Below are 25,207 nucleotides of genomic sequence, written 5' to 3' on the forward strand. Positions count from 1 at the left end.
CATAAATATACATTGTATTTCGGACTTTCGGTAACTTCTATCAATCTGCGTCGATGCAGATTGATAGACGATACGAGGTAGGCCTGCCTGCCTGCCTACTCATAAATAATTCCTGGCTCCGCGCCTGCCTGTGACTCGCTATTTTTGCTTTGTAAACCAAAATTGCACAGGGCATACAGTATATGACGAGTCATTTTAATTGTAAATTGTACACTTAAATGTACAAAGCCTAATGCTGAAATATACAAAGAAATGTCAATGACTGATACCAATGATCAAAATAATTGCAGTGTAATCTGGCGATGACTTCATGATTGTGACAGGCCTCCTAATCTTGTGTGGTGGTGTGTGTGGAGTGTAACCTCTGTTGGATGGTCTCTCCAGGTTACACACTGATGCACCCGTCACTGACGCGCCCTTATCTGATGACGGAGCCTCCACTGCACACGGACATCATCCACTATGAGAACATCCCAGGGTTCCCTGTCGTACGACACAACATTCTCAGGTATTGAGGTTTTGAGGGATGAAGGTGTCACGTGTCTCTGTGTGTGTGTGTCTGGATGAAGAGCAACACCTGTCTGCCTTTTAACCCATTAAGACCTGAGACCGATTCACAAAGGCCTTCTAAATTAAATCACACCTAATAGCAGATCTCCAAATCGCTTATTTTGATCGTGCAACAATTATTATTCCTCTGTCGTCCATAATGTCCAAAATGAGTCCACAGTTTTGTCCCAAATGGGCTTCCGTCTTAAGGCTTAAACGTTAGACCCCTCCTCACTGCTCAAACGCGCTGAGAAGGACTTTTTCAATATTGTTTTGCCTCTACCAGTGGTTAAAGCATACTCTACAGTATATGTTATCGTCATTATTTACGGTAAGAAAACGGCTACCAGGGAATTCTCCTTTAACCGTTAAATAACAGCTCTGTGCATTTTTTTTGCTCAGTTTCATGATCTATTTGAAGCCACATTTACCCCGACCCACGACTGCTGCAATGTGTGACCTTTGCAACTCTCCTGTGTGTTTCTGCAGTCTCCCGCTGGGCAGTCAAGTCATCGCAGTGCCAAGAAACTCCTCTCTCTCCTGGCACACCAACCGACTCAGAGACCCCAGCAAGGACGCGTACAATGTCAGCTATGCCTGGAAACTGGTACGCAATGATACCGTTTTGACACTTTCTTGTGTTTGATGGTCTAATAATTGATTGAAGTGACAGCAATTGATGTTCTGCTTCTCATGGCGTCTTGGAATATGCATGCCCTGTGTACCAGGAGTCTGGAATGCTAACATCCAATATTGTGCCGTCTTTTCTTTCTGAAAATTTTTGAAGTTTAACGTAAAGGCACTCAAAACTTTTGTAGTTGTGTTTAGACGCTAATACTTTTACTTCACTTGTGACAAGTTTTCAGGCTCAACATTATTACAACCCATGGCAGCAAAGCCATCCTTTACTTTATCAGCTGACTTTGCTTATCAGCTGCACTCTTAGCCTGATTTATACTTAGTTGCTGGCTGGGGTCTTACACTGAAAATAGTGTTATTTTTGGGTCTGTGTCAACTATGTGCAACCACGTATAAATCAGGCTTTATTCTCCATTTCATCCACTCCATCTCATTCTCTCTTGCTCCGTTATATCAAACTACAGCCATGGTCGTACAGTGAGTTGTGCCTCCAGTATTTTTCTGTCCTCCATTCTCCATGCTCCCATTCATTCCATCCCCCCCAGACCCGGTCAGTCCCACCCTTCTCTGTCACCTTAAATCAGTCAGCATAATAGAAACCAAGCACTCCCCACACCCAAAAAGCTGTCTCTCCTCAGAATCTGTTTTTCCTCCTGAGACCCAGTGTGTCACGTTTTAGGAACAAATGGCAGTGGGACAGCAAAAACATCATGCCATATTTACACTGTTTGCTTTTTGACATTTTAGTCGTTTTGGCACAAGCAGAAGTATCACTTAATTTCTGGATACCGTTTTTTGGCCTCTGTTAAAAAAGCTTTTTGACATTTCACTATTTAACATGGTTGCAAGAGTTCACATGCGTCATATTTGCCTCAATTTTGGCTGCAGCCTCATGTTTTTCAAAATGTCTTGACTCTTTTCCAGAGTCAGGGAAGTGACTGATAGTTGAACTTAGGGAACTCTAAGTGTCAAAGCAGAAAGGAGCGTATTCCCACACCATCCTGTCTTTCCTCAGGCCAGCTATTAGGCCAGCCAAAGTCAATGGGCAGCAGTCACCTAAAGGCTAGAGAATCACGCTTCTGGCAGGAAGGTTACCGGTTCAGTACCTCGGACTGGCAAGAAAAATCTGGGTGGGCGAGTGAATAAGTAGCACTTAGTCATGCCTCGAAAGCCCCACTGAAGTGCCCTTGAGCAAGGCACTGAATCCCCAATTTCTATCGTAATGTTTTGGGCTTGTGATAAAAATGGACATGGTATTTGTAAATACACTTAATACAATTATTGATATTAAAAACAGTTCACTGTGTGTGTGTGTGTGTGTGTGTGTGTGTGTGTGTGTGTGTGTGTGTGTGTGTGTGTGTGTGTGTGTGTGTGTGTGTGTGTGTGTGTGTGTGTGTGTGTGTGTGTGTGTGTGTGTGTGTGTGTGTGTGCGCATAATTGGGTAACCATCAAGCCTAATGTGTTTCATTTAGGATCTGTCAGTGAAACGGCCATGGCTCTCAGCACTGGCAGCATTGTTTACTGCCAGCAGAGCAGGGAAACACCTCTGGGAAACACATTGGCTGTGATGTTTGACAATAAACACTTAGGCGGAAAGGGCAGACAGTAGTGGAGAGTGTGTCACTGCTCTGGGTTCATACATAGTATGCAGTCTTTATTAGATATAAATAAATATCATCCCCAACCATGGATTCTTGTTCTTGGGGATGAACAGCCAATTCGCACTACAGTTCATTCACTGCACACTGTGCACAGACATTGCTGAAGGCACAGGTGCCATTGAAATATACAAAATACTGTCGTTTTCGCACTCTTTTGACATTATTGCAAAGATATTCACAATACCTCCGTTTTTATCAACTCAATAATATGTAGGAGATATCTTACCAACAAAAGCATAGGGAACACTTGAACACTTGTTATCTCCCATCTTAAATTATACATGGTTGCATGGTGGTGTCGTGCACGGAAAATAGTCTACAAGCTAACAATGTGTTTCACTGCAACGTGTTGAGCTTGTAAATCTATACTATACTGACTATGTTATATCGCTATTTGTGCATAAAAACTATTGTCGATGAGCAACATTAAGAGATTCAGACTTAATGTTTATTTCCGTCATGTTTAGTTGATCCCTTCCCTGTATCCCTCTGTGTCTCCCAGGTACAGGACACGTCGTTCATCCTGTGCATCGTCTACGTGCAGCCAGAGATCCCTGTCAAGCACCTGAAGAACCTCAACACAGCTCCCAGCTCCAAGCTGCTCTACCATCGTTTAGACCTGCTGGGTCAGCCCAGCTCCTGTCTGCACTTCAAACAGCTCGCCACTGTCGGTGAGAACGCCAGACAGCCGCCCTCATGCATGTGTGGCGGGCACACATGTCAAAGTTACAGACAATATCCTGTCTAATATATGGTTATAATATTGATACTAGGGATGTCCCGATCACATTGTTTTGCTCCCGATCCAATTCCGATCATTTGAAAATGCCGTGATCGGCTCAGATTTCGGATCACGTGATCGGATCGGGACAACCCTATTGAGAATAGATGGGTGGACTTTCATGAAACTTGTTGGGAGTTATCAGTAAGCAGTGGAAAAGGTAAAAGTTTAAGGTCAGAATGAAGCTCAAACTTGAGAAGAGATGGGAATGATGCCCTGAAAAGATGATTCACTTTTGGGTCTCAAAACTCGAGGTTGAAGTTACATAATCGGTCATGTCTAAGGATTGGAGAGATGTTCAAATAGACATTGGGTTTGCACACCCAGGTCTGGCTTTTAATTGGCTCATGAGCTTATTAATATGCCTCACTGTTTGTTTTTCCTCCAGAGTCTCCCACGGTGATGCTGGCAGCAGGCAGCTTCTCCTCTCCCTACGAGCACCTCAGTCAGCCAGAGACCAAGCGCATGGTGGAGCACTACACTGCCTACCTCAGCGACAATACCAGGCTTATAGCCAACCCTGGCCTCAAGGTATGCACTCGCACACAAGCACACATATACGTGATTGAACACACGTGCACCTCATACCTACTACCTCTGGCTTGAAGGCACGCACACACACACAAATCATGCGCTGTAGATCAACTTCCTGATTTACAACATAAATATCATAGCCAGCCCTGCTGTGTGTGGGCTCAACACACACACACACACACACACACACACACACACACACACACACACACACACACACACCTATATATCCATACATTAATATTTGTGTGCAACCATGCATACTGTAACTGTACATGCATTAGTCAGCATCCACCTGTACACAAACACAAGAATAGTCTTAGTTAAATCAGACCGACGGTGAAGCACAGTGTTGGATCATTTTTCTTTACTCCAGGCAAGCAGAGGTATTACCACCTCCTGAGACAGCTGGCATTAAGCTAATAGGCTAGATATTTTCCACCTAAATTCACGTTCTGCATCTTTAAGAAGGGGACTAACCCCCATGTGGTTTTGGCAGTCTGTGTGCATTCCTCTCTCTCTCGCTGTCTCGCTCTCTCGCTATCTCTCTCTCTCTCCTCTCTCTTTCTGCTAGGGGGTGAGTGGAAGCTATAGAGTTTGAACTCTAAGCTGCAGTCCCAGTTCTGCTTCCCAGGCTAGTCTTAAAGGCCCCCTCCGGTGACCTCATCGGCCCTTTGAAACGTCTAAGCTCCTCTGTAAACCCCTATAGGGAGGGATACCATTTTCCCCCTCAAGTTTTATTTTTATGTTTTATTTCCAGTTGTTAGGGCAAACTATTCATTCCTAAATTATGTATTCTCTTGATCACATGTTTGCAGGTAATCTAAAAATCTGTATGAAAATGAATGATGAATGTTTGAGTAACCGTATTATTTGTCTGAACTGACAAACGGGCAAGGCACCGACCCTCACACTGGTACAGGACTTTTCAAAAGCCTCAGACAAAAAAGAAAACCTTTGTCTGTTTAAATGAATCCCTCTCAATTCCTTCCTCCATCCTGTACTTTCTCCAACTATCTCCTCTGTCCATCTCTGTCTCTCTCTCCAGTCCTCTGTCAGGAATGAGGTTATGGCAACCAGTCACGTCACGGATGAGTGGATGACACTAATGGAAATGAGTAGCCTCAACTGCTACATTGTGCGGCGTTACATAGCAACGCCCAATGGGGTGCTACGGATTTACCCGGGCTCATTGATGGACAAAGCCTTTGACCCAACCCGCAGACAATGGTGAGGTTTACTTTGGGGGAATAGCGGAGGGCGATGAGAAGTGTGTGTGCACTGCAGAGGGGGAGGAAGAATTTATGGGTAGTGTGTGTATGTGCATGTGTTCTTGTTTGATAAAAGGTGTCTACGTAGGAATAATTTCCAGTACCTGAATGGAGGGATAGAGTTGAACCAGTCAAGCTGTTTTATCTCTCTGCTTTTGTTGAATTAAAGTTTTCTAAACATATCTGTTAATGCCTGCCTCTTTGATATAATTTTGTCATTATGTATTCTCAGTTAAAGATGGAGTGCCATGATTTTTGTATTTTTACCAGTTTTTCATGTGTTTATGTAAGTTAGACCCCTTGGTGTGGTAGTTATGTGCAATGATGTCTTCCCTTTGTATTTAGGCTTTCTTCCTGGAGGATGAAACTTTGACAGTCAATTGTGACAATGAATAAAACAGTTATATGGTGACATCACAATATCATCCCTTCCCCTAACCCAGACCTTTATCATACCTTATCGACCTTTACCCTTTATCATACAACACCAGCTGTGGGTGCGACTTCAGTTCACCCACCAGGCAAACCCGGCATACTTAATGAACTGGTGGGCGTGTCCACATACAAACTACATTTTAACAAATACTGTACACTTTTTCGAAAACAATTCTTCCTCCTTGTATAATATTAATACCTGATGTTCATGTTTTAGGGTGGAAAAAAATCACGGCACTCTATCTTTAATGATTGATCAAATTTAAAAATGTTGTGGGGTGGTACGTCTGTCGGTTTTCAGCATAATACTAGTCATATGCCCAATATAGCAGATCTCCAAGCTCGCAACGTGTTGTGAGCTTGTAGGTCGGCAGGAGATTTGGTGTCAAAAGTGGTACAGAGCCGGGTCAAGTTTACTAACTTGAGACGAGCACATTAATCCATTCTGGGCGGGAACCCCTTTTGGTGTTAGCACTATGTTATAGCTATTGAAAAATAGCAGATCTACAAGCTCATAGAGCTTGTAGGTCTGCTATTTTTGAAAAATCGAAGAACGACTGACATAGAAACATTAGCTTTTTCAGAAAACTCATTTTCAAACAGACATTTTTAGAATCTGATCTCAGGTCAGAATGGGTTAATATTATCCTGCTTTTACAGAAAATGGCGAGCCGAGTACGTTCTAGAACCCCAGGGAGGGGAATTAACTTTTCCTGCTTCACCCAGCAGATGGTTGCTCGGATGAGTGAACACGTGTTCTGCTGTGTTGTGTAGGTACCAGCATGCAGTGGCGAACCCTGGTCTCATCACCTTCACCGGTCCCTATCTGGATGTCGGAGGGGCTGGTTATGTCGTCACCATAAGTCATACTATCCATGCCTCCAGGTAAGATAACCCAACCCAGATGAACAGTTTTTCATTCAAACTGATCGTAGGCCATAACTTTGCTTGTGTACAAATGGAACCAAATGGACTGTAAGGTCCAAGTAATCAGTATCGTCTTTATTGTCACATGTTAACAAGTAAAAAAGTGGGTGAAATTTGTTTTTGTGCATAGCTCCCTATGTGTTATTATATGTATATGTTATAAACAAAGATTGGGAAGAAGAGAGGGGGGGTGGAGGGTGGAGGGTGGGGGGGGGGGGGGGGTGGAGATCAAGGCAAGAAAGAACATTTTAGAAGCTTGTTCCACACACAGACGGAACACTTGTATGCTATTTCTTAGCTTGTTTCACAAACGGCACAACCGTAGGGTCTCTCTTATCTTATGTATAGGCTGTACATCCATACAACCAAGGGGTCTCTTTTCTACAAGAATATAATTACACATAGTACCTGAGATAGTGTGTGTGTGTGTATGTATATACTGTATATATATATATATATATATCCATATCTACAGTATATATATATATTCTTATTGCAGTGTTTGTTTCCTCCAGAAGGGGGGAGGAAGAGATATGAACGGATTAAAACATGGCCACTGTATATTAATGTCAATTTCAGTAATCTTAAAATACACCTTGTGGGGATTACCATAGTTTGTTTTACAGCAACAAAACTTAAATCTTAGTTGAACCATTATCTAGCTTTTATCTATGAACCATGCAACTGGGCTGTACACAAACACACAAACTCACAGTGACACATACTGTAGGAAGAGTTATTCTGAATGTTTATCAGCGTCTTTGATAAATCAGGATTAGTGTGTTATGTAATGGTTCAGTAAGCGTGCGCGCGTGCGGCCCAAGGGATTATTCAGTAGTTTGCTCTACACAACAAACGGGAAAAGACAAATTGTGTGTGAGGGTGAGGTGTGTGTTGCATAGGCTACTGCTAAAGTTGAAGCAGTTTGTTTAATACAAAACAGTTTTGCATTTTCACGTATAGATGCATGCGCGCACACACACAATATTGCAATGTCAAATGGACAGGATTGAAGGGCAGCTTTTCTGGCAGACATGAGATCCGCTCTTTCTCTTTTATGTCAGTTCAACATGTAAACACAATGCAATATTGAGCCCTATAATTAACCCTATTAATTACTTTCAGAAAAAAATTCAGGATCTACAAGCAGCTTTTAGTTAGTCTATTTTGACAAAAATAGATTCTAGCATAGAGCCCTAGGCCCATGAAAACAAAACTGTAAGCTAGAGACAAAAGAACATCACATGGTTCTTAATGACTTTCTGGCAGTGCAAAATGGAAAGTTCAAGAAACTAGACTAGACTTTTTTATTTTGTGCGTACACACATGTGCGTGAGAACACATGCACATACATGCACATACACACAAATAAATACAGTGTGGCCAACAGATATTTGATCACCTTTGACAAACAACAGTTCACATCTGCCAGCGGAAGCAGGGATTAAGACGCGCACACACACACACACACACAGGGGGGGGGGGGGCTTTCAGCCGAGTGTATAATAGCCTAGGTAACAACAGAACAAATGTTTTTTCAGGATGTGCAATGCTAATAAACTCAAAGGCTGATAGATGTGTGTAACCTTTTCATCGTGCAGTGTTTTAGACAAGCAGATCCTCTAACAGTCACACAACTTGTGTGTGTGTGTGTGTGTGTGTGTGTGTGTGTGTGTGTGTGTGTGTGTGTGTGTGTGTGTGTGTGTGTGTGTGTGTGTGTGTGTGTGTGTGTGTGTGTGTTTCTAGCTCTCAGATGGCCTCTGGTTATGCTGTAGCAGTGATGGGTATAGACTTCACTCTGCGCTACTTCTATAAGGTGCTGTTGGACCTGCTGCCTATCTGCAACCAGGACAAGGGCAACAAAATCAGGTAAGAATTATATGGAGAGATAGTCCATTCTTTTCCTTTAGACTTCTGTTCTAGGCTGTTCTTTTTCGGCTCTTGTCTATTCATATTTATTTTATCTTGTTCATACTGTTCTCTTCTTGGCTGTTCTCTTGTCTTGGCTTTTCCTGTATCTTGTACTCTAGACTAAACTCATATCATATTTCATATGTACATAAGCAAAGTGTAGGGCATCTCCCATCTGGACTAAATAATGGATCCCCATGCAGCTGGTGGAGCGGGCAGAACAGAACAAGGGAGTAAAACCAGCATAAAGCAGGAAGAAAGGGAGTGAACTAATGATGAAAGCATTCCACAGGCATCTTGGAGAAGATGTGCTGTTCACTCACTTTCTATTCTGTCCTTACCTCCCTCCCTCCCCACGCACCCTTCTCATCTGTTCCCTCACTCTCTTCATCTGATATTCTCTCTATTGCTATATTAAACTACTTAACAAACAGGCATGGTTGGAGCGATAGAGATGATTTATCAGGATCAGTATTTGGCAGATAGAAGAATATTTGGTATAGGGCTGGCATAGGCAGAGTGTTTACTGGCCAGTATTTAGTAGAGGCCTGGGACAGTATGAGCTAGGCATTGAATGTGTTTTAAGTTTTTAACCAGTGATATTGTGCCTGATAAGTCGTTGCCGGGGACGAATATGTTCCCAAGAATCCCATAAAAAAAACCTATGGTATATGGTACAAGTCATGATTGTGTGGCAATAGTTCAACGTGTGTGTGTGTGTGTGTGTGTGTGTGTGTGGTGGTTCTAGGTGCTTTATAATGGAGGACAGGGGATACCTTGTGGCCCATCCTACACTCATTGACCCCAAAGGTCATGCCCCTGCAGAGCAACAGCACATCACACACAAGGTAAAGACACACACACGCACGCACACACATAGACGTGATCACATACACCCTTATAGAGTAGAGCGTGTTCCATAGGTATGCAGCGTCCCCTTTTGGCTACATCAGAGGCAACACCTCAACTTGACATTAATAAGAAGAAACTGAAGAGAAACAGGTTTCTTCATTTGTGCTGCATTATGATGCCGTGCTAACACACCAGGAGATTTGATGTTCAGTTAATAGCAGTCAACTTCCTTCTTCCAAGACACTGCGTGCAAATAAACAAATGAACGTATTGAGTTCATCTGCAACAAGCAAACAAAGACATACGTAAACAGACTTATTCTAAACAGACGTATTCTGTTTGTCACACATGTGCCCGTGAACAAAGAGGCATGTAAACATGCACAGACGCATGCATGGCCATGAACACAAACATCCATACATGAACTGCTTGAACTCCTTCAACTGAGAAACAGTCGCCATCTCAGATTTCAAATGATGTCTGAATCCCTGTCATGACGCATCATTAAGGATGTGGTATTGTAGCCATGGGATTGTTTGCGGGATTGAGAGGCTAGACAGTTTTTTCATAATGCATACTGTTACTGTCAAGCATATTTGAGCGTTTTAGTATTTTCCTACACATTTCTATTCTGTCTTTCTTTCTTTGTGTGTGTGTGTGTGTGTGTGTGTGTGTGTGTGTGTGTGTGTTGTAGGAGCCTCTGGTGGCCAATGACATCCTGAACCATCCAAACTTTGTCAAGAAGAACCTGTGTAACAGCTTCAGCGACCGCACTGTCCAACGCTTCTATAAGTTCAACACCAGCATATTGGTGAGTGTCCTCTATAGTCTATAACTTCAACACCAGCATATTGGTGAGTTTGTGAGACTGTAGAAAACTGATGTTGAATGGAGAGATAGACACAGTTAGGGAGACCATACCATTTTCTGACAGTGCTATGGCCCCTCCTTTTGGTCATTATCAGAACTGCAGCTACTGTATGAACAACCTCCAGTTGAACATGCATTATTTTAGTTTTTACCTAACCGCTCGCTCGCTCACTCACTCACTACTCACTCACTCTGTCTCCCTCCCTCCCTCCCTCTCTCTCTCGCAGGGTGACCTTACTAACCTGGTCCATGGCAGTCACTGTTCCAAGTACCGGCTGACTCGCATCCCTGGCACTAACGCCTTCGCTGGTATAGTCAACGAGACGTGCGACTCCCTGGCTTTCTGTGCCTGCAGCACTGTGGACAGACTCTGTCTCAACTGCCACAGGTCTACCAAACATGTCTGTCCTTTTGCATAATATGTCATGTTTACTTCACGTTCAGAGAATGACATGTATATTTTCTGTTGTGCAGAATGGAGCAGAATGAGTGTGAGTGTCCATGTGAGTGCCCCCTGGAGGTCAATGAGTGTACTGGCAACCTCAGCTACGCTGAGAACAGGTCAGTGATTATCATCATGCCTTTAACTGCATTTACTGTTTTGTCCTGGGTTCTCATTGGCCACTCTCTCCCCCAGGCTTCAAACGCCTTCTCAACACATTCTCTCCCCGCAGCAGGGATACTGTTTAAATATCGATTGGTCTCCGGTTCCAAATCCGATGTTATAGCATATAATAGGGGCTTACGTATTCAATTTGACGGGTCGATTTAGTAGATTGTAAAAAAAAGAATCAGATTTTCCTTTGAGTCATTTTGTTAAAATAAACATGCTTTAAGAATTATCATAGCATAATTGCTTAGAAAATGATGGATAGTTGCAGCCCTACTGTGTTGGTTCTTCGCTGTCTGTTATATTTTTCTTTGTTGTTGCTGTCGGGTGGAAAGCTTGTATGTCCAAAACCGTTCATTTTCATTATTATTTAAAAAATACATTTTAAAATTATGAAAATAGCCGAATAACAAGCTCACAGCGTGTTGCATCGCCTTGCGTTGCTATTTTGTAGATCAGATATTTTCACTACCTTTGTGTGACATTTGTATGATGAATTAGGGCATTAATTTACGAAGAAAACAAAGTTTAAATAATTATGGAGATACAAGGTTTCTCTCCGACGGCAATGATGTGCTGTCACTGTCAAGAGTGTCATGCCCGTTACTCTTATTTAATTGTTGTCTCTCTCCGCGTCTTTTCTTTTCATAGCATCCAGGTCTTTTGTCAACAGCGTGGCAGCCTTGCAAATGCTAATTTCTCTTTTGACATTCTGATTTGACCATCAAACTCTCTCTGTGGTTTTGTCGAGCAGTTTTGAGTATTATTCCCCTTTGAGGTGCTTTGTTAAAATGGTTTTGTCTTTTTTTTTAGTGCATGTTTTAATTGAAGTGTTTTGATTGAAATGCCGGTTCAAGGGGTTTGATGCCATGAACCATTGTTGGATATTGGACTTTAAGTGTGTGTGTGTGTGTGTGTGTGTGTGTGTGTGTGTGTGTGTGTGTGTGTGTTATAGGAACCCCAGCTGTGAGGTTCATCAGGAGCCACTCAGTCTGAGTATGATTGACCCAGGACTTCAGGACAGCCTGCCTCAGTGCATCAACACCCGCTGTAGTCAAAGATACACCAGCAGGTACAACGCACGCACACAATTCAAATGAGCTTTATTGGCATGAGAAAACATACATTGCCAATACAAGTGTCAAAATATAATAAAAAACGGTAAAAAATCGGAAAAGTATATACAGTTGAATGCTGTACCCCACAGCATTGTATAAACAGAGTTATGTGACATTGAATCGTTATATACAGTGCATATAATGGGGTATAAAGCTCCTTTTTTTTGCAGTCACTCTGGTACAAATGGCAGCATTCGTTCTCGAAACTATTTAAATGGTATACAAAAAAGCTTCAGATTTAAAATTTGTGTAAAGGTAGCAGCTCTGTTTACATACTACAGATATGTCTACTACAGATAGTAGTCCTTAGGGTGGTTGTACATTGTACGCACACAGACCAAGAACATCAGACTAAGGTAGCATATAACACGCCTGTACACAACATACATTCATAGACCAACAGGCATGCAAGGGAAACTATGCTTTGCATATAATAAAAGATTACATATATTAACAAGTACATATAATTCACACTCACTGTAGCCATTAAAGCCTAATTTATGCTCCGTCGCATGCCGAAAATAGCAGACCTACAAGCTTACAGCGCATTGTGAGCTTGTAGGTTGGCTATTTCTATAGTATTTGCTCTTTTACCATTTTTTTCTTGATCCTTAGTGCATTCGTCACACAGAAATAAACTAACTGGCTATTGGCTTACTCTGGAATCCTGTGTTCTCTTTCAGTGACTGCTTCGGTGTGTTGGACTGTGAGTGGTGCATGGTGGACAGTGATGGCAAGACCCACCTGGACAAGCCCTACTGTGCTCTGCAGAAGGAGTGTTTTGGGGGCATTGTAGGGGCCAAAAGTCCTTATATGGATGGCATGGGGCTCGCAGGTGAGTTGGAAATGACCACAAAATTAGAACTATTTAATACTTCGTCTTATGATGGTATTGCACAGCAAAAAATGCTGATCTACAAGCTCATAATCTGTCACATTGCGATAAACTGTGAGCTTGTAGATTTTTGCTATTAACTTTTTCTAAATTTGACTATAAAGAAAAGTTGAACGCAACTTTCGTAGCCTTAACACTCAGGATTTTGCTGCGTACTGTTACATTACTTGAATTGTAATGGGGTCTTCTGGGTCAATGGATGCAAATGGATGTTGACAATCAATTAAAAACGCAGACTTCTCATTTCCTTGATGCTGATGCGTTTTGACGATAGCATGATAGCTGCCAGTGCCAGCTGGCAGCTAGCATGCTATCGTGGCTACGTGCTAGCTGTGTTGTTAGGGAAGCATAAAGAGTGTAGCATAATGTACCGCCAACCAGCCATCTTCCGGCTCTGGGGTGTCTGTATCTCAATGGAAGGCAACATGGAGGCAAGGGGAGGCGATATTGGCCGCAAGCTTTCCCAAGATTCCTTGCGAAGCATACAGAAGCAAAACGGAAGAACGGAAGGGGTTCAATCGGTAGACCAATCAGAGGCGTGTGCCTTCAAGATTCCGCTTGACTGCCTCCTCCCGTTGGAGACAGGTCGCCAATGAGGCATCTATATGTTTTAATATCTATGCCGTCAATAGGCGCAATTCAAGTTGCAACTTATTGAGCCACCAGAGGGAGCCTCTGTAGCTCTTTTCATAACCTCCAGTAATATCTCCAGCTTATCGACAGAAGGTTTCACTTCCTCTGCTTCCTTCTGTCTGTATTTCTTCTCTTTCAATTCAATCAATTCAAGGGGGGGTGGTGGTATCAGCAAGAGAAAGCATATGTTTACATCGCCCAAAGCAAAAGTGGAACAAAACAATCTATTTCTCTTTCTCTCTCCCAGATGAGGAGGTGGCATCTTTGAACATGATCAAGAGTGCTCCGGTGGGTCCAGTAGCTGGGGGTATTATGGGATGCATCATGGTGCTGGTGCTGGCCGTGTACGCCTACAGACACCAGATCCACAGGCGCTCACACCAGCACATGTCCCCACTGGCTGCACAGGGTAAGACTGAGGGCATACCATACCATACACACACCAGCACATGTCCCCACTGGCTGCACAGGGTAAGACTGAGGAGGGCATACCATACCATACACACCTCATTTATTTATAAAGTGCTTTTTTGTCCTGTATAATACAAAAAGTAAATTAGGGCAGATGGTAAAAAGGAATGCAATTAAATAAATAAACTGAGACGAAGGTGAAAAGTGTGCAAGGAAGTAAGAGTAAATGGTGTTACTGTATACAGTGTTACCTGTATAGTTCCATATACTAGGTAGTGTTACTGTATACAGTGTTACCTGTATACTTCCATAGATACTAGGTAATATACAGTATATCATTATAGATGAGAGAACATATTACTCCAGTTTTGGCATCACTGCACTGGCTTCCGGTTGTTTTTAGGATTGATTTTAAAATTCTGTTACTTGTCTATAAAGCTCTCAATGGTCTCGCACCTCCGTACCTCCGTGACTGCCTACCTAGATATGTCCCTAGCCGCCCCCTCAGGTCCTCCAATGCTGGCCTACTTGAAGTGCCTAAAAGAATGTGCACAAAGAAGTATGGTGAGGCAGCTTTTTGCTTCTATGGCCCAACAGCCTGGAATAAACTTCCATTCGAGCTCAGACACGCACCCTCTGTAGACATTTTTAAATCTCAACTCAAGACTCACCTCTTCACCCTTGCTTTTAGTTGAGTTTTACTATGCACGTTCCTATCCAGCCCTGACTGATTTGCTGCATGTGGTGTTTTTATTTGTTTTTATTTATTTTATGTTCTTATATTCAATTTTGTTCTCTGCCATTGTTCTATCATTTTAACTACTTGTGTTTTATTGTATTTTATTTTTGTGTCCTGCCCTGTGAAGCACTTTGAGCTGCATTTATGTATGAAAGGTGCTATACAAATAAAGTTTATTATATTATTATTATTATATCTATATTTTTTAAACAAAGCAATACTGCCTCATCAATGTTGGTATTGTGACTTTATATATTATCAGATACTTGCATGTGTCATTATCATCTTTACCCGAATACAGCTCAAGTGGAGTTAGGTGGTTTTCTCTGTCAAGATAGTTTTTATCGGCCCAGGCCGTAGCGTAACGGTCTGGGCACCGGACTGGTAATCCAGTCGCAGTGTGCCGCGGGTTCGACTCCTGGACCCGACACGGCCTTTACTGCATGTCATCCCCCCATCTCTCTCCCGTTTCCTGTCAGCCTACTGTCTGTCCCTTCAAAAATCAATAAAAGGCGTAAGCCGCAAAAGAAAAAAAAAAAAAAAAAAAAAAAAAAAATGTATCAATGAGAAACCTCTTAACTCCACTTGGATAAAGGCGCTATATAAATGCACCATTTACCACTGACAATGGATCTTCAAGTTTGATTATCACGCACGCACGCATAGTCGCACACACACACACACACACCCTCTTTTAGTATCTGTCTGTCTCTCGCTCGCTCGCTCACTCAGATGTACGCATGGGCAGGCACACACACACACACACACACACACACACAAACTGTTCTTTTTGTTTATCTTCCGTGCGGCTCTGAGGCTGAGCTACAGTTAGTGCTCCCACAGAGCAGTGGAGTTAAGTGTTTCTACCGATAGTTTGAGGATCAAATGGAGTTAAGAGGTTTTTGATACATTCCATTGATTCAATATGTTCATAACAACACAGAGACGTAAAGGGTGTTCAGTAGCATCGATTTATGAGAGAAAATCTAAAACCTCAAAAATGGAGTTATGAGGTTTCCTCCCGACAGCAACGATATATTCCATATGCAGCAAGCAGCAGCATTTACTCCTACCTGATTGAATGCTCCAGAGAAGAAAAATCCTTTATTCTTAACTTAGTTATGAGTTAAACACAGGTTTAACTAATATTAGGTTGTGATGTCACAGTCACTGAGTTTTTTGTAGTCCAAATATTTTCTTATTTTTCCACTTTGTTTGTCCAGAGATGTCAGTGAGAATGTCCAACCTGGACAACGAGAGGGACGAGAGAGACGAAGACAGCCACGAGGACAGAGGAATTAGTAAGTACATGTGACGTATACTGACTGTCTGTCTTTCTGTAGGTATAATCTTTTTTAATTCAAATAAATAAATAAAAACGTTTGTACTTTCACTCAAGTAAATTTGTAATACAGGACTGTTACTTGTAACAGAGTATTTATACATTGTGGTATTGTTAATTTTACTTGAGTAACAAATGAAAGTATTCTTCCACCACTGTCTAGAACTGGGCACTGTGCAGCCTTTGGACTTTCATAGCCGTAGTAGTAGTTTTGAGTTGACTCGTGTTCTCTCTCTGTGTTCCAGTAAGCAACACACGCTTTATTGCCGCTGTTATTGAGAGACACACCCACAGCCCTGAACGCAGGCGGAGGTACTGGGGACGATCGGGGACAGAGAGTGACCATGGTAAGACGCGCACACACGCACGCACGCACACACACACACACACACATGCACGCTGCGTTCACACGGGCAGATGCAAAGATACAGTCCCATTCATTTTCAATGATGAGTCAACGACGAGACAAAAATACACCAATTACAGAACGCTAATTATAGGATTCTTTGATAATACTTTTTTTTTTTAGAACTGTGTGTTGTTTTAGCTAACTTTGTAACAATGACTCAAAAATAGACTAGTGTTCCTGAGTGGGTGGCAGTGAGTTTATAAAATATTCCCTGATTTCAACTAATCCATTCATCAAAGTTGGGAACTTCATGTGGGAAAGTTGCCCCACATAGTGCCACCTCTAAAGGTTTACAGCCAAGAACAAGACATGAAGCAAAAAGAGAGAGCACTTCAAAGGATGCGTCATATGTGGAACTCTCCCACTTATGCTCCATTTACAGTGAGGGAATGGATCTGATTTATAATAAGAGTGAGATTAAAGCCCGCGGAACGCAGGATGAGTTGAACTAATGGGAAGTGGGGGTGTTTGCACATTGGGGATTCAGTACAAAGTCACTGCTTCTCTTTGCTCAGTCAAAGGTGTTCTCCTACCACTGAAGGTTTTGATCAAATCCACACACACACACACACAGTAGCAGCAGGGGGATTTGACAACCTGCATGACTTGTGACTTTAATTTGGAGCTTTTCCGTTAGTTTCCCTTCAAGTTTTTCAACTGGAAACACCTCCTTATGGCTTAGCGTGCAAAAGAAAAGTTTTTCACTCCATCCTGCGAATATTCTAGCCTTGCTTGTGTGTTCAGGGACTGCACTAGCGAGAGCCCACTAATCTGATGTATGCATGCGTACACGCATGCACATCTCTCTCTCTCTCTCTCTCTCTCTCTCTCTCTCTCATGCGAGCACACACACACACACACACTCACTCACACACACACACACACACACACACACATCAGGTTGTTTATGTAGCAGCAGGTTAAAGATTTTATTATTCTGGCCAGGTGTTAAATGTATCGTCCATAATTTAATATGTGCATGTTTAGATGTGTGTATGCACCAAATTAAACCAGTGGCTGTGTTGGTTCCTGCGTCTGTCCATAGTTTCATTTTGCATTATTTAAATAGTCGATGGTATATGACCATATACTGTCACGATGCGTGACCATACATGGAGGTGCTGGGTGACGGACTGACTGACGGGAAATGCAAGTTTTTATAGTAAATGCGACTTGCGGTCGCAATAAGTGTCAAATAAATTGTTAATAATAATGGTCAGCACCTTTGCGGGTTTACCTTATTGGATTTGTATCTACAAAATGTCAAATATTTAATAGTTGAGAAGAAAGCTGGGTGATTTATTTTTAATCAACTCCATTGCAGTTAAAGGTCATTCTTGGTCTCAACTCCCAAGTTAAATGCATATCTTTTAGCAGATTATGTCACCTGTCACTGTTCCAGAAGGAGGATAACGGCAAAATGGAGACAGGTTTTTACAGAATATTGATGGATTGCAAATGCCAGAGGCAGCGCATGTTCAGCCTCCCAGTGATCGGAGGCGTTTGGTACAAAAGGTTATACGTTTCACTGGGAAGTGTTCTGAGAAGGGTGGAAATAGATGGTGTTGGAAGGAGGGAGCAGTTGAAACGAGCCAAGGCCATCCCACGCACATTTAAGCACTACGCCGTCACATAAAGAAACAAGTTTATTAATTCTCATGTCACTGGTTTACAGCCTTGTACCAGGCTTCAATACTGCCGAACGCTCGCGCACACACGTGCACGCGCACATGCACACAGTCAGTCAGATATTTGTTGCGTCTCTGGACAATTCATGTTTAATCAACAGTCATGGTAGATATTTTCCATAAATATGATGAAGGAGGTACTCCGGATGGGATGGTTGTAATAAGATACAGAGATAGATGGATGTTCCTATTCTCCTGTGCACTGGCTCCATAAAGAGGCTGCTTCAGGAATAAAGGGAAATGGCATTCATGTTGTTTAGAAATTTGTTTGTGTGGAAATCCAGTTGGTACACAAGCAACCTTAACCATGTTTAAAGGTCATTCCTCATATCCAGCTCCCTCTGTTTCCTCGAGGCACAAGTACACATAGAGCCCTTATATAAATGCAGCCAATCTCAGTATGAATATTGATGTTGTGAATTCTCATAATGTTATTTATAATTTTTATTTTTTAAACCTTGATAAGAAATGCTCAGAATAAAACCACAAAAAGAGAGAAACTCCCAAAGGGCAAATGTGAGTCAGTCCTCTGCAATTAAATGAATAGTTTGTTTGATACTGTATGTTTATTGACAATGTTTACATGTACAGGGAAATGCACATAGTTATACATCACCATCAAAAGGATAAATGCAAGAAAGCCAACGGCTTATTTCCATTGCAGTCCCTTAGTTGAAAACGAAACACAGCAATGAATGTGTGAGTGTATGAGTGAGCAAGTCCATGTGAGTGTTTTAGGAATGTGTTATTATTATTATTATAAGTAATTTCTTTGTGTGTGTGTTTTTCGTGTGAGTGAGTATGTGTGCCTATATGTATGTGTACACAAAAGACAAAGGGTACATAACACACATCAGGGGGATATGCAATAGTAAAAGGATACAGCATTCAATGTACAATAAATTAAAGTAATATTTAATGGTAGAGATAAAAGGAAAAGACATTTACAAATTAGATGGACTTGGCACCTAGACCGAAGATAGGTTAGGATGTAGCCTGCTTAGCCATGCACTGAAGTTTAGCTTAAGTTTAAGTTAGGTCCAGCTTTTAGTTAGCCATATCTTCAGGGAGGACTTAAAAGTGATAATGGAGTTTTAAGCTTTTTTGGCATCTCATTCCACCTTACAGCTGCCGAGTGTAGAAATGAGATTTTCCCCATACAGCTACTGAATTTTACAGGTATAAGGTCTGTGGTACTACGTCTTGTGAAATGATTGTGAACATTACTAACCTTAGAAAAGTAGTTAGGATACAAAGCAAGGACACCCCGACATACCTTCATGTGGACCATACATAGTGTTATTAATGATACTCTTTCGTCTACCCTGAGCCAATTGAGGCTATCAAAATGAGCAGGGAGAATATGTGTTCTGGGATTTAGGATAACCCTAATTCATTTATTTTGTGAGGTTTGGAGTTTATTTTTCAAAGCTGCACATGAAGAACTTGCATACTCAAAATTACATTGGACCAGAGCCCTGCTAATATTTGCAGCATTTCTATTTAAGAATAACTCTTTTGGTTAACCTTGTTCATGACCTGTAATGCCATACTCTCTCCGGATAGGTTATTGTCCAATATACATCCAAGGTACTTGATTGCTTCCTTGGCCGAAACTTCAATGTTACCAGCTACGACCTTGAACCCTGGGGATTTCTTTAGTTTCGCTCTAGACGCAAAGAGAATCAATTCAGTTTTGCTGAGATGTAGAGACAGCCTATTGTCTACTAGCCAGGAACTGATCTTGAGCAGCTCTGAACTCAGCACTCTTTCTACCTCCAATTTGTCTTTGTGTGAGACAAGAAGAGCAGCATCATCAGCAAAAAGATACAGATACACAGGCTGACTGCATGTCATTGATGTATACTAAGAAGAAGAGTGTACCTAGTATGCTCCCCTGGGGGACTCTGCTTGTTAGAGGAAGAGGTGAAGATATTGTGCCATTAATGTCCAACGGTTTTAGGGCCCTGATATTTTTCAGAACTGTATCTTGTGTCACTGTTCTGAAAGAGAAAGCCTCTGCCTGAACTCCTTTATTTTTATAGAAGGACTCAACATGACTTGCTCCATATAAACCTGGAGGGCTGGGCAACTTGTTTGTTAATGTTTCCGCTATAGTAGAAAAATAGTGTTTGAGATTGCTAGCTGTGGCTCAGGAGGTAGAGCAGGTCGTCCAATGATCCATGGGTCGGCAGTTCGAATCCCGGCTCCTCCTGTCTACATGTCAAAGTGTCCTTGGGCAAGACATTGTGCCCCAAATGTGCTGGTTGGTACCTTGCATGGCTTCCGCCGCAATCGATGCATGAATGTGTGTGTGAATGGGTGAATGTAATGCACAATCTATGTAAAGCGCCTTGGATAAAGGCGCTATATAAATGCACCATTTACCATTTAGCTACATTAGGACGATCAGTTACAAGTGAGCCTCCTATATTTAGATTGAGGTTTCACATTAAAAAAATATTTATTTTCTTTCTCTATTAAACTCCTAACCTTGTTTCTACGTTTTTTAAAGTCATTAAATGCCTGCTGGTCTCCGGTCTTCCTGAACTCAGTGAAAGTGTCATTCCTAGTCTTTATAGCCTTTAAAATGTCAGCATTGATCCATGGGTCTGTTCGTGCTTTGACGCGGACTACTTTAACTGGGACAATCTTTTCCGTTTAAAACTGCACCACGCTTCATCTACAGTACATGTGTGCATTTAAAGACAGGAGACCAATCAATTTGACCTAACAGACCTGACATATCATCACTATTATAGTTCTTAAGAGACCTTAAGAACTATCTCGCTGGCGCGCTACGAGCTTGTAGGCCTGCTATTTTTGAAAAATCAAAGAATGAATGACATAGAAACATAGCTTTTTCAGAAAACTGTCAGGATGTAGAAGACATTTTTAGAATCTGATCTCAGGTCAAAATGGGTTAACACTAACTCTGGGGGAGCCCAGGATCAAATTGGGAACCTTCTGTTTCTCAAGCGCCCGCTCTACCTCCTGAGTGTCAAGCAGTTGATTTGCACTTTAAACCCTACAGTATATACTTGGTTGACTAGAATCCCCCTGGGGTCTAAACTGACCCTCCTGGATGCTAGGATGGTATGTACTGCATCTTCTGTTTGAATGTCTGAATACAATGTATAGCTGTATTGCGGTTACACACACGCATGTAGGGACGTTCTGACCATTGGGAAATCTGGGGCAACCCCCTAACCAGGCCGAACCAGGCTGTCCGTTAAAAAATAAAAAGATAATAATAAAGCTTTAAAAAATGTTTAGGCTTATGATATTCGGCCACACGCCTTTTCCAGGAATTAGAGACCAAATCAGTGAAATCGCTGTCACCATTCATTGGTTAGTATTTGGGTCTGCGCTGCTGGGGGGCAATTATATTCCGCTGCGTGGCCGAAGGGCGTCTCCGACCAGGCTGAAATAGAGGCCCAACACACACACACACACACTTTCCCTCTGTATATACATTGTAGGAATGTTGTTTATAAAGCGACTGTGTACTAAGAAAAGCTCTATATAAATCAGATTATTTTTTTATTATGTTATTCATTCGGCACCACAGTGCCATTACTGGAGGGCTCTTGCCGCCACAAGTGCATTTTCAACGCGAGCACCATTAGTTTGAAAGCCAATTTTCAGGAAGTAAAAGTCTGCTACAGTATGTGACATGAGAAATCAGCCACAAATCAAGCTTGTTTTGACCCAAACAGAAGAATCTGAGATATTGGCGTTCAAAAAGCTGCATCCCCATAGACGGCATAAGCCAGCGGATTTTCCATTTCCGTTTATTTATTTATTTAGTGTTATGAGCGCATACTGGATGCAGTTGATCACCGTAATCAATTGATATAAGAAAATGCATGATAAGGCAGGGAGGTACATACGAAAATAGCCGTCAAAAGGCGCAATTGGTGATAAATGAGTTAATGATGCCACCTCATGTGTATCTGCAGGTTACAGCACCATGAGCCCGCAGGAGGACAGCGAGAATCCGCCCGGCAACAACGACCCACTCTCAGCCGGCGTGGACGTGGGTAACCATGACGACGACCTGGACCTGGACACGCCCCCGCAGACGGCAGCGCTGCTCAGTCACAAGTTCCACCCCTACCGCCACACGCACACTCACCACCACCCGCTGCACACACACACACACCACCTACAAGCTGCGGTCACCGTGCACAGCGTGGATGCGGAATGCTGATCCCTGCGCTGGGCCCTTCTCCTCGAGACAGAGCTATTTTTATCTAAAGACTACTTTTTGAAAGACTTTTCTGCTTCAGTGGACAGCAGACACGAACCATGGAAGGATGGAGGGGGCCACGACATGAGATAAGCCCAACTTGAACCCACACTGTCTGGACTTACAAGACTTTAGCCACAGAGCTAAATGGAACTGGAATTCTGGAGCTGGAATGGAACTTAAGGATTAAGTTGCCTGCAGTGTAAATTTTCTGCCAAATCCATAGCTTTTCCAGTAGACCCCATTTGAATTCTGTACAGTTTGGCATTAAATTACTAACCATGGGCTAGTACACATTGCCATGTCACTCTCTTAGAGAGATGAAGGTGGTAACATGTCGGTCTGGAGTTTAATATTTCAAAAGGAAACTCTGCATCCACGCTCCCAGATGGGCCTACAGTCAGTAGGAACAAACATAGGGCTCTTTTGAAGGAGTTTGTCAGCACGGAGCAAAGTAAGGTCACCCACCACTGGCTTACATAAGGAAATAGTCATACTGTACCAGTGGTCATACTGTACCAGTGCCACACCACCACAACCCACCTTACATAAGGAAATAGTCATACTGTGTCAGTGCCACACCACCACCCACCTTACATAAGGACATAGTCACACTGTACCAGTGCCACACCACCACCACCCACCTTGGAATACTACATGTGATGGCTCCTCCTTTGCTCCAGTCCTCCATCCCCGCCTCCAAAGGGGTTTCTTCCACTAATCTCGCCTGAAGTGAGGGATAGTTGGCTTGATGGACACACCATTCCATTTTCTATAAACGAGTCACTACAGGAGGCCCCTGTTCTGTTTCGTTTCCCACTTTAGATGCAGCCGGCCTCCTTGGCTCATCAGAAAACATTGCGCTGTTCTCTGAAAATGGTATAAAATCCTAATGGTTGCGAGGAGCTGTTGGGTCTATCCCGAAAAAGAGCGGGTTGCTAATTAATATCCCATAAACTTGTTGGAAAACACAAGCTTCTCGATTTCATAAAAAGACACATAAAAAGGATATTAAAAAAATAAAAGATTATTTTTCTACTATTTATTGAAGAGGTGGATTGTGGGATACGACCAGCCATGGCTGACCACACTTTGTTACTCTGTTAGCCGAGAAACAGATGCTTGCCCACATGTGCTCTTCCCCTTCTTGTAACCAGCACATCATATCCTGTGACCCCTACTATAAGGGGAAGTGATTGATGATAGCACATTTCTTCTGAATTGTTTCGTCATTATTATTATTTTTCTATCTTAGTTGTGAATCAGGAGGTTTTATGTTCTCTTGTGATGATGGACTTATTTAGACAAAAAAAGATTCACATTCTCAAGAACCTTCACTGTCCTTTTGTCACATTCAGAATCAGAGAGAAGACAAAATACCAGCCCAACATGCTGGTGGTTACTGCTGGGGGGTTAAGGGGTTGGGGACAGTTTAGGACCCTTGTGTGGAGATGAGAGAAGTCTCGGGGAAACCTGAATGTCCATAGGCTACATGTGCCTATTTGGCCAAATACGACAGCAGGACCTATACAGAATGAGTTCCTCTCATCCTATCCCACCACCTGAGGAAAAGGAGATACTGCAACTGTGCTCTTTGTGAAACTAGATCACACAGAGCCATTTACCACTTAAACCCTATATATTTAGTTGACTGGGGTCACCCATGGGTTCAATGCCAGATCCACTCCTTTTGTCCCTCTACACCAAATCTCAGTAAATGTCGCGTTACAATGCGTTGTGAGTTTGTAAATCTTCTATTTTCACAGAATGTCCGCCCCAGAATAGGGTCACTAGGGTTCATGTGGTTAAACGATAGAGATGCTGCTGTTCATCGTCGTACAGAGGTTACTCTAACCTGTAGACCACCTCTGTGGTTAACCACTCAAAACACCTTTACTACACTTTGTGTGTGTGTGTGACTGTGTGTGTGTGTGTGTGTGCGTGTGTGTGTGTGTGTGTGTGACTGTGTGTGTGTGTGTGTGTGTGTGTGTGTGTGTGTGTGTGTGTGTGTGTGTGTGTGTGTGTGTGTGTGTGTGTGTGTGTGCGCGTGAGAGAGAGTGTGAAATAGTGAGTGAAGTAATGAGTTAGAGAGAGGATATCTCTTCAAAGCATCACCATTGAATGCATTATGACCTTTATTTTCAAAATGATGTTAGAGAATAGAGATGAAACTATTATGTCTGAGCAATCTTTTTCTGATGAAGAGTCACTTGACCCTGTATGTTCTTAGTAGTTTTAATTGTCCGACTGCACAGATTAAGCAAATATAGTATGCATTTCTTAGTGGGTGCAAAATGGAGATCATTCTCAAAGATTCAGTATGAAGTGTAAATACAAAACCACAAATGGCTATTCATGTGTTCTCACACACTTTTTTATGTTGGAATTACACGTGTACTTCAAATGATGCTAAGACATTTGGGTTGATATATTGAATAGTCTGTTCATGGTATCTGACTATAATATTGCGATGCCTTGGATGTTTTTTATTATTATTATTATTATTCAGTTTTATCTTTCTTTAGGTCCATATTGGATGGAAGTCAGTACTTGCAAAATGAATACACCGTTTTAAGTTCAGGTGTCTTTAAGAGACTCCTCTGTTTATATGTTGTCATGTTCACGGCGGGGGGGGGGGGGGGGGGTGGTTCTATCAAACAGATAGCAAATGATGGTACTG

At 42.3% G+C, this 25,207-nt stretch overlaps 2 protein-coding genes across 3 annotated transcripts in view; one reads left to right on the forward strand and one right to left on the reverse strand.

Moving 5' to 3' along the window:
• cachd1 (cache domain containing 1) overlaps window positions 1-24,513 on the forward strand; it is a 108,031-nt gene extending 83,518 nt beyond the window's left edge. The window contains exons 11-28 of one of the 2 annotated variants that reach the window (XR_014569423.1): window positions 385-508; window positions 1,039-1,156; window positions 3,352-3,520; window positions 4,019-4,161; window positions 5,213-5,394; window positions 6,645-6,755; window positions 8,544-8,666; window positions 9,457-9,556; window positions 10,255-10,371; window positions 10,658-10,818; window positions 10,905-10,991; window positions 11,996-12,112; window positions 12,842-12,993; window positions 13,934-14,095; window positions 16,060-16,137; window positions 16,424-16,525; window positions 22,238-24,246; window positions 24,294-24,513. Coding sequence is in view for 1 of the 2 variants with exons in the window: in XM_083767881.1 (XP_083624007.1) it covers window positions 385-508; window positions 1,039-1,156; window positions 3,352-3,520; window positions 4,019-4,161; window positions 5,213-5,394; window positions 6,645-6,755; window positions 8,544-8,666; window positions 9,457-9,556; window positions 10,255-10,371; window positions 10,658-10,818; window positions 10,905-10,991; window positions 11,996-12,112; window positions 12,842-12,993; window positions 13,934-14,095; window positions 16,060-16,137; window positions 16,424-16,525; window positions 22,238-22,488 (2,297 nt within the window). In the remaining variant the exon portion in view is untranslated. Of the gene's footprint in view, window positions 1-384; window positions 509-1,038; window positions 1,157-3,351; window positions 3,521-4,018; window positions 4,162-5,212; window positions 5,395-6,644; window positions 6,756-8,543; window positions 8,667-9,456; window positions 9,557-10,254; window positions 10,372-10,657; window positions 10,819-10,904; window positions 10,992-11,995; window positions 12,113-12,841; window positions 12,994-13,933; window positions 14,096-16,059; window positions 16,138-16,423; window positions 16,526-22,237 lie in introns of both variants that reach the window. The other variant, XM_083767881.1, reaches the window with a different exon arrangement.
• Window positions 1-25,207, reverse strand: part of lurap1 (leucine rich adaptor protein 1) — a 435,521-nt gene that overhangs the window by 28,400 nt on the left and 381,914 nt on the right. The gene's annotated exons all lie outside the window — the stretch shown is intronic.

The sequence above is a fragment of the Protomyctophum parallelum genome (assembly GCF_964188405.1).
Source record: "Protomyctophum parallelum genome assembly, chromosome: 6".
In the NCBI taxonomy this organism is placed as follows: Eukaryota; Metazoa; Chordata; class Actinopteri; order Myctophiformes; family Myctophidae; genus Protomyctophum; species Protomyctophum parallelum.